This window comes from Cupressus sempervirens, chromosome 8, assembly GCF_028749045.1.
Source record: "Cupressus sempervirens isolate cs-2001-9-10 chromosome 8, ASM2874904v1, whole genome shotgun sequence".
Lineage (NCBI taxonomy): Eukaryota > Viridiplantae > Streptophyta > Pinopsida > Cupressales > Cupressaceae > Cupressus > Cupressus sempervirens.
Window position 1 is genome coordinate 595000566 of NC_143125.1, and position 9968 is coordinate 595010533.

At 33.2% G+C, this 9968-nt stretch overlaps 1 protein-coding gene across 1 annotated transcript; it reads right to left on the minus strand.

The window, feature by feature from the left end:
- Window positions 1-8727: 8727 nt before the first annotated feature.
- Window positions 8728-9494, minus strand: LOC149543843 (heavy metal-associated isoprenylated plant protein 29-like). The gene is made up of 3 exons (XM_089796329.1): window positions 9432-9494; window positions 9235-9319; window positions 8728-9115 (listed from the first exon to the last, which is right to left on the minus strand). The coding sequence occupies exons 1-3, from the start codon at window positions 9465-9467 to the stop codon at window positions 8796-8798; spliced, it is 441 nt and encodes a 146-aa protein (XP_089652455.1). The 5' UTR covers window positions 9468-9494; the 3' UTR covers window positions 8728-8795.
- Window positions 9495-9968: the final 474 nt, after the last annotated feature.

The window sequence follows — 9968 nt, forward strand, 5'->3', positions numbered from 1 at the left end:
ATTCCTCCTTAAGAGGAATCTCACACTTGGCCTCAAAAACTTATGAATGGTGGCATTCATAGACATGGGAGTTACATTCTAACTCCTCTCTCTCATCTCTATTTAAGAGTTGACCCTCCTCTCTCATTTCTAATGAGGTTTCTTCCTCTTCTCAATTTTTGTATGAGCGATTGCTCTCTCTCTCTCTCTCTCTCTCTCTCTCTCTCTCTCTCTCTCTCTCTCTCTCTCTCTCTCTCTAGGCTTTTCATGCCTCATTCATAATGCTCACAAGGGTTTTTCTTTGCTTTCCCCATTTCAAATATCTTGTCTCATGGTGTTGGATCTTGAAGTTTTCTCTCTCCTATATTATAGTAATATCTTTTCATGCATTAACTTGCTTAGATTCTTTCTTGGTATTGCTTATTTACATATTTCTTTTTCCATTTCTAACATGGTATCAGAGCCAACTTAATCTTTTTTTTTTAGTGTTTGCATGAAGGTATGATTCGAAGGAGACTCTTGAGAGAGATTTCACTAATTCCTTTTTAATCTTCTTAAGTTGAAAGAAATTGAATATTTTTTGGATTTGGCTGGTTTACCACCAAACCCGATTAAGTCCTATTTGCTCTAATTTGTGTAGGTTTTGATAAATTGTTGATAAAGAAAATAATATAAATTTAAAGATATCACACTCCTAATTTAATTTTTTTTAAATTCCAGTGCTTGTCCCAGTTTTCACCTTCTGAGTCATTTTTTTTTTCTCTAACCGCAAGTATGTTTCCTGTTCACTTCCTATAGATTGGGTACAGGAATATTAGATGTGTTTCTTCTTTACAACTCTCCACCTATGCTTTCAATATCTTTTCAGTGGTTTAATAAATACATTCCTTAAAACACATTCTTATATTCTTTGGCTTGTGTTTTGGAGTTTTTATTTTCTCTAAGCTCAATTAGGTTTGTCTATCAGTTGTGTTTTATCTAATCTTATTTCAGTTTTGTCTCCTGTTCGCTTTTTGCATATTAGGGATGATTATATTAGTTGCATTCCTCTTCCATGCATCATTAGTGTTCTTCAGTTTGAAGTTTTGAAGGCAGGAACGACAGATTTTGCCTCTCTTTTTTTGGTAACAGTATAACCCATCTCAGAAAACTTGTCCAAATGCTTCGATTAAGTGTTTATAGTCCCATTTGGGTTGTGTTCTTACAGAACTAATAGCTTTTTGCGGATCACACAAATAGTTATGGTTTGCATTAAATAAAATAATTTGTTTGTTTGATTGAAGGATGATTTTGTCTACAAGGGTACGAGTATTAGGAGTTTCTGTTCGAATCTTATATCGAAATGGATTGGTATTCTAGCCAATTTTAGAGGCAAAAATTTGGGCATCCTGTGTCATGATATCGCATAGCTCTGTGTTGCTACTTTGGTTCCGAGGCTTTGATTAAATTTTTTTTAAAAATAATAATAAGGTTAATCATTTCCCTAGTGTGAACAAGTTTAATCATTTCTTTTAGCCTTTCTTCTGCCACGGGTGTCTAATTTGCTATCGTGAAGCTCGTCCAATCTTTTGGCACTTTGCATTTTTTAGAAAGAAGTATGGTAAAGAATTTGTAACTACGGCTTCAAAATAGCGACCAGATTGTGCCATGTGTGGTGTTGGTTGGTGATGCATTTTTGTGTGAATGGACACAGTTTTTAGCCAAAAAGTATTACTTTGATATATGCAGTGAGGCAGAGGTGGACAGGTCAAACACCGGATCGGCCTGGTTGTAGCAATCGTTCCAGGACTGGCAACCACATTCTCTGGAAGAGTTTGAGAAACAACTATGGCTAGGTTTCCTATGTTTTTAGTAGCCATCATTGGAGGGTTTGTTCTAGCATTTTGCATATTCTTATTGTTGCTATTGATCTTTCGGGTTGGAGGTAATTTTTCATTTGGAGCCTCCGCAAGGTCTTCTGTCTTTTCTCTGTTGGACACATTTTATGCTTCCGTTTTTGTGTTGGAAGCTTTTGTGGCTTGAAACTGTCATGCTTGGAAATCTGGATTTGTCAATTCTGATGTACTGGCACATTTTCTTGTCGTGACTATTCTCTATTTTTTCTTTGGCACTTGTTCTGAAGTTTGATGTCAAAGATGGACATATCTACTTGCGTTAATATATTTTCCTCTGCCATTTGACTCAAAGGTTACTTAAACCTTATGAAATGAATTAGCCTAGGTACCTTATGATGAGAAGTAATTCAACTTCTGTATTGAATTGCTCTCATACCAGGTTGAGCTTTACTCAATTGTATTTTGCGGGTTTCATCAACTTCTAAAGAAAATTGTTGCAGGTATTTATGCTGGTATACACTGGACTAGTAGAATCAATGGCATTGCACCTACTCCACGTCGCTGCCTATGTCCAACACGAAGTATTGTTCTGTCGTCGGCATTCCCACTCCTATTTGGGTAAATTGAAATAAATGGATTAGACATTCTTTACCCTCCATTGTTTCTTTACCCTTGTTCAATTTTTGGTGTACCTATTTGTTGAGAGCCTTAACTCGCATTGATTCCCTCTTTAGCCTCCGGATTAGCCTCTGCTGGTAAGTCTGGTTTCTCACCATGAGAGTGTCTCTGTGTAAAATTTGTAGCTTTCATTTGATAGGTGTCATGCTCTCCCCACCCACTCTTCATCCAAGTTATTTCTTTTGTTTCTTATTTCATTGCATTAAATTATCTGGACATGCATTGGATTATTTACATGCATAATTATTATTCTTCCTTTTCTCTTATTTTCTCATTATATTCTTTCTGTTTTTAGTTGTTAACACTTGTTATGCAGGATTGAATGATTTATATTACGTCTCTGATCTATTTGTTGTTTTACTCTAGCTCATACTCTATTATGAGTTTGTTCCATTTTTTTTATTCGTTTTCTGCATTCTCTGTCACTTTTTTCAAAAATCAAATCATTTCAAATCAATTTTTGCAATCTCTTTTCTGGAAAGTTTCTTAACTTTTTTTTAGTATATTCTTATCTCCCTAATCTGAACTCTATCATTTTTCACTAACTTTTTGGTTTATCTTATATATCTTAATTTCCATTAAATTATTATTTTTTTTCAAAAAACCCTATCTTATTATTCTTGCCTATTGTTATAATCCGTAATTTTTAATCTAGACATTTATTGTATTTAAAAATAGGTGCAATATAATGTTTTATATAAAATTTGCGTATCAATTTTTTGTCTCTTTTTCTATTGTGATTCATTATTTCAATTATTCTAATTAAGAAGCTTATAATTAATTGTTGTGTTGTAAGCTTTTTCCTATTAAAACTTTTTATCTAAGTTTAAAAAAAAAAAATTAAATCCTTTTCTCTATTTTTAATCACTAATTCTATAGATTAAATTAAATAATATGAAAAGAAATTCATTTTGATTATTATTTGTAGGAAACATTTTTTTTTGGTGAAGTACTTCAATAGAAGGTTATATTTTATTAGTTTAATTTTACAAAATGAAATTAAATAGTTCAAACTCTCATATTGCATTTATTGTTTGTTTGAAGAACTTGTTAAAGGATTCTACAAATCTGATTTATTTGCTAGATTTTGCACCAAATGTTAAATAGGGTATATTAATTTCATTGTAACTTATACCTTTTCAAGGGGATGATTCATAGCTACAATTTCCATTGATTCTTTGTCTTTCACCAAGTATTGATTAGTGTGTCTCACTATCAATTATACTATGGTTTTACACATCTCTTTCTATATAGAAACGAGACATTTTTTTTAATATATTATTAGTTTATTTGTATGCACATAGTTATATCTTTCTTAATGCTTATTTCAAAAAAAAAAAATTTGAAACACTTCCAATCTTGGAGGCATATGTATGGGAAAAAGGGGAGATTTTTCTAGTCCCATGACTTTATGTTCTTATTACTTTGAGATTATATTTTGGACCAAGGTATTCAACATAAAGGTGATTATTCAAAAAAAAACAAAGGGGGTAATCATTTTTCTAGCATTAAGCTATGATTTAATAATTGTACTGGTGTGATTTCATACCATGGTATTTTTTTTAGGTATATTTATTCAAGTATTTATGGGTGCACACATATATACCAAGATAAATATACAAGCTATTTTGATTGTGATGTGTATGTTCTTGTGTAAAGTAAATATCTTTAATTCTTTCTATCCTTCAAATAGTTTACATACCCATGTTCACCTTTAATGGAGTTTTCTACTTGATATCCATACACTTATCTTGCTTATTTCTCTTCAATGCTATCTCTACATTTTTTTGGGATTATGAGTTATAATACACTTTTTCCTTCAATTTTTACTATGATCTCTTGATTTGCACCTAGGTTGTGCATTTTTATGCTTTTATAGCATCATTCTATGCCCATGTTGGCATTTTATGGTTTTATACCATTGATCTACATGATTTATATGATATTTATTTTTGAGTTGCATAGGGAGCCAATTTTTCAAGGTTAACTATGTAGGTCCCCTCAGTATAACTGATACATAGTTTCCTTATCTGGCCCATGGAGTATCCCTCCATCCTATATTGGTGTGCACTCATTTTTTATGGAGTTTCCCTCCATGTTGTTCCATTTTGTTTCTCAATGCAAGGATGATATTTTATGGGGATTTCCCATTCCAATCTCTTTGTCTCCTTGGTGTGTGCTCCTAGTTGTGATTTATTCATGGTATGACTTCCTACACCTTGCTCATTTTTTGATAGGTGACGAGGCTACAATATCTTGGAGCACTCCAATATTGGAGACTCTATTTGAGAAAGTTTTTTTGACCCATGTTGATCTTTTTCCTCATGGCAATGATGTTGTTTGTCCATGATGGATTTCTTATTTGAAGGCAATATGTTGTTACTCCTCATAAACCCTTCCTTTGGTCCACATCAGAAATTATTCTTGGAAAAAATGTAACTTGAATTATTTGGTGCTTGAGGCACATGTTCTACTTATTTATTTTTGTCTCTCTTATATTTCTTTGATAAATATACAATGTGATAATGTTTTGCATACTTTATTGCCTAGATCGTGGGTCATGTAGGTGATGGAGTCGCCACCCATTCACTTGTAGTGGGATGACTCATTAGTGGACTATCTATATCCAAAACATGTGTTTACATTGTGTATTCTTTATACTATTGTTTTGGGTTTTGGGTTGACTAGTGTTGACCAGTTATAGGACGTCTACCAAAGGCTTGGCGGTTATGTGATTATGATGTCATGATGATGTTTTTAATCTCAATCTTTATAAACCCAACCATAGTTATGTAATGGAATGCTCTATGTAAAGTTTGTAAATTACTGATTGTTATAGTTGAGATTCTTATGTATGAGACACTTGACTTAACCATTTTTAGTTCATCGATCAGTTATCCTTGTTTGTTTTCTAGTCGCCATGATGGGACTGAAATGTGGATTTATTCTTGATGGTGTCATGTTGTGACATGTTTTGACTCAACTATTTTGGAGTCTTCGATCAGTATGATTGAGATATTTTGATTAATGAGAACCAATGGATACTTTTGATTATCAGTGATACTCCAGTTGCCAATAGAGAGCTGTTGTGATCATGATTTTCTATGGATGCTTGCTCATGGATATTTGATGCTTTTATGCATATTTGATGATATTTATTATGGATTATCTTTTGTGATTTTGAGATTTATGATTCCATGAGCTTAGGGCAGGATATCTGCATGTAGTGTCGGGAAGTGGCTTGCAATGGGGGTCAGGGCCCTAAGAGGTTGCCAAGGTAACTCATTATAAGTTGGATTAATAAGTGAAAACATTCACACCTAATACTAACTGAATGAACCTAAAAAGATAAGTGTTTTGTTCTCACCCATGCCTTGAGTACTTGTACAGACTAGGATCGGAGTAGAGAGAATGCATGGTTGCGACCTTGCATTCCATAGTATGCCTCGTCAGTATGAGAGGATACTAGTGGCCGCATGAGATCAGTATGGACCCGTGGAGTTTAGCTAACTGCCAGGGTAACTTGTACATGATATATGCGATGACACTTTCCTGCTTGGATAGTAGGTTCCTACATGTCATTGTGCGCCTCTGGGATTAGATGTCAGTTTTGTGATGGAACCTTTGAGTTAGTATACTTTTAGGATTCCTGGACTTGTAAAGATTTATGCTATGTGTTTTGGATAGCCTGTTTGAGACTTGAGATTATCTCCTTAGCACGGTGGGAGTCGACCACTTAGGTACCACGTGGTCAGGTGGTAGTGTTTTCCCACTCTTATCATTTGAGATCTATTGAGACATCGTGGCTGATGCGTCCTTTGTGAAGATGGATATGTATCCTTTCATTGATGATTAGCATATGTTAGATGATGTTATCTTATGCTTTTATTTGCATGTTAGATTACTTTCTGCATATGATATAGTATATGTTAGGAGTGACATTCCTACTATGTTAATACCGATGATCTCTTCGGTGCTTTGGAATGTTACGCACAGAGGGATGGCTAGGGCCCACGATGGTCTTATGATGCTATTAACGGTTGGGAGGAACGGTGCACTTAGTTTATTATGTTTGTCTTCTATGATGATGTATCATGTATGACATGTGATTATCTTTACTTTGATGAATCATGAATTAGATGATGTACCTTATTTCACATATGTATATTCTTTTAAGCTTTTCATACCCTATGACATGTACAGTGGATGATTGAGCATTTGAAATGTAATCTATAAACATTGGACTTATCATTATTATTTCATATGGTTGTTATATTAGATGGATTCAATAATATTAGTTGACTTAGATGTAATTCAACGTTAAGGGATCCTTTAAGAATGTAATCTGTTATGTATGTTATGTTTACTTTTAGATGGACATTGCCATTGCTTCCGTTATTGTGCATTAGTTATATATGGTATTTACTTTCATGTTTAAAAAAAAAAATGCTACCAAACTTAGTGAAATTCTAGGTTAATTCTTTGGATCCCTTGGTGGGGCATTACAGGTGTGCATTTGTCTAGATGTTACAAGATACTACATGCTTGAAGAATATGACTAATAAAGTCAATCCTTGAGTTATTTATTTATTTATTTCAAAACATATATCAAAAGTAGCTACCTAAATTTCTAAAACATAATCTAATAATAGCAAAACTTAGTTTCAAATAGTGATATAAAACCACTTAAAAATTCCTTAGTATAGAGTTGATATTCTTCCACACTAAATAGAGTTCATTAATAAACATAATTTGGCTAACTTGTTGATCAAATAGTTGACAATAGTATTTTATATTTATTATTCCTTAATGCGGGCAAGAAGTACGGTTTCTATAGTAGCATTAAAAAATGATAAGATTAATAATAGAGATTGGTTTAGATTTTCTTAACAACATATAAAGATTGAACATAAGAAGTTTCATTCATTCTTACAATTACTATTAAGTATGATATATAATGAGATTAAGATATAAATAAAAAAGAAAGAAGATTAGGGATCACTTTTGTTTTCCTTGTACTTTGTGTGGTTATTTTATGGAAATCTTTGATCACTTATTCCTTCATGAAAACCTGACATATTTTCAAACTTTTGAAATCGAACATTGTTTTAGGGAAGTTAATACTATTGCTGATTTTCTAGTGCACAAGGCTATAAATGATGCATCTCCACTCCAAGATGTTGATGTAAACTCTCTTTCACACATGTTATAATTCACTTGTTCATCATGTTAGAGAACATTACTTCTCTTTTTTGTAGTTCACATAGCAGTGCCGGTTGATTTTAAAGACTTATTTGGCTAGCCCTTATTATAGAGATTTTTGTTGTGTTCTGACATGTTCTCTAGGCTAGTGGCCTCTCTAATATTGTGTAGGTATATGCTTGCTTGATTTTTTATCTCGTTGCATCTGAGTGTTACTTCCATATTTATTAGCTCTTTGCTTGGTTGTATTGGAGTACTTGGATTTCCTCGGCTTCTTCATCCTCCAATGTTGTTTTGTACTTTTCTCCTTGGGAATTTCAATACTAAATGTATATTGGTGCCTGGGCGATTCTTTCTCAATCTTGTGCTTATGTGATCTAATATTTTCCAATCTACTAGATATCGTGGTTATGGTTGTGGTTGTAATAAGTTTCTTCTTTTCTGATCTTTCATAAGATCTGGGCGAGACCCAAGGTTTCCTTCCCTTCATTCTTTCCTACCAATACCCTCACTCAATCGAGGTGTAAAATTTGAGTTAATAATATAAATAAACAAATTTTTTGAACTCCGGCCTTTTACTTTAAAAAAGAAGAAGATGAAAGTAACAAATGGATATCAATTTTATTCAAAGATTTTGTATAAGAATAATTATATACACGAAAAAACAAAGAAACTATATATATATATATATAACACTTATATATTTTATTTATTTAAAAAGTCATTCTGAAAATTTAATTGGTTAAATTTTTTTGATTTTGATGAATAGTCTTTTCTATTAATAAAAAAGATATATTGAATATTCAATTAGTTACGCATCTTACTAATTATTGAAAATTATTGGTGATTTGTTATTTAGCTTTTGCTTTCTTTCAAGAAAAAAAGTATTGACAGAAGTCACAAAATACTGCATTCCCTAACACATTCTTCCAAGAAGGAACACGTTCAAACTGTTGTATTCCGTTGGTTCCTTGGGTGACTTGTGATTTATCATTACGCTCTCTAATCGTCTTTCAATGATGCATTTCCAGTGTTTCTTCGTGATTAAGACAATGAAAACACGCTACAAGTAGAAACCTTTATACAATACGTGAATTTGAATTACATTATTCTGCAGGCATGCGGATTTTCAGTGCTGAACAAATCTGAAAATTTATCATCAACTGTAGAATAGGGAGCATTTTGATAATAGCCGTGGCTGCTGCCATTGTAGCCGTGCTTGCGGTAGTTATAGCTGGAATCAAACGTTTGTGTTTCATAATAACGATCGGTGTAAGAAGTGTATTCGGAGTCATAGGGATACGGCCACACCTCTGCCTTCTTCCCACATCCTCTCACGGCCTTCAGAACTCTTTTGCGATCGACATAACCAGTCACCGTTACTTTCTGCATTGCCATGTCGATCTCCACATTATCTACACCTTTAAGAAACAAACAAAGCCAACAAAATAGTAAGAAATTAGAATAATCGAGAATTAATGATTTAGAGTACTACTTAAAAACTATGTTGAAATTAAGAATGATATATAAATTGATGTACCTCGGAGTTGAGAAAGAGCCTTGCGAATTTTTCTTTCGCAGCCACCGCAATCCATATTTACTTGCATCTCCACCATCTGCAATGCCTGCATTATATTAAAGCCATTATCATGTTTCATTAGTGAATCAGATAATAACGCATGAATTTGTAATTTGTAAACAAAACCCTAATTGAAATGCAAACAAAGCAGGTCTTACAATATTCATTGTGTAGCCTCGCCGGGACTGTTCCATCTCAAAACTTTTGAATACAAATGAAAATAAAATTTGAGTTAATTTAGGAAGTGTGACATTGAGATTTCCTTTTATAAGCGAATGTTGGGAGGCGAGGAGGAAAGTGAGAGGAATGAAGAAAACGCGGAGTTCATTGGCGTGCATAGCAAGTTTAACAATTCCGTGGCGGTGATATCAAAGCTATGGCATTCGTTACAAAACAAAAATGAACCTTCTTCCACCGAATAATTTTATGTCTTTCTAAGGAAGCCTTGCTCAATGCAAGCTTTCTCTTCTTGTTTTCTTTGGTTCGGTTTTAATGTAAAAAACCAATTACGTTGTGAAATACTTTTGTTATTCTTTCATTTAACTTGTTGCGAGCTCATAACTTCGTTTGTAAATTTTTATGGACGACTTATATTAATTACCTTGCAACATATCAACACTAAGTCGAGCATATCTATCATGAAAGAATCTAGGGTTCGTTGTAAATGCGTAGGAAAGAAAAGAAAGATAATAACA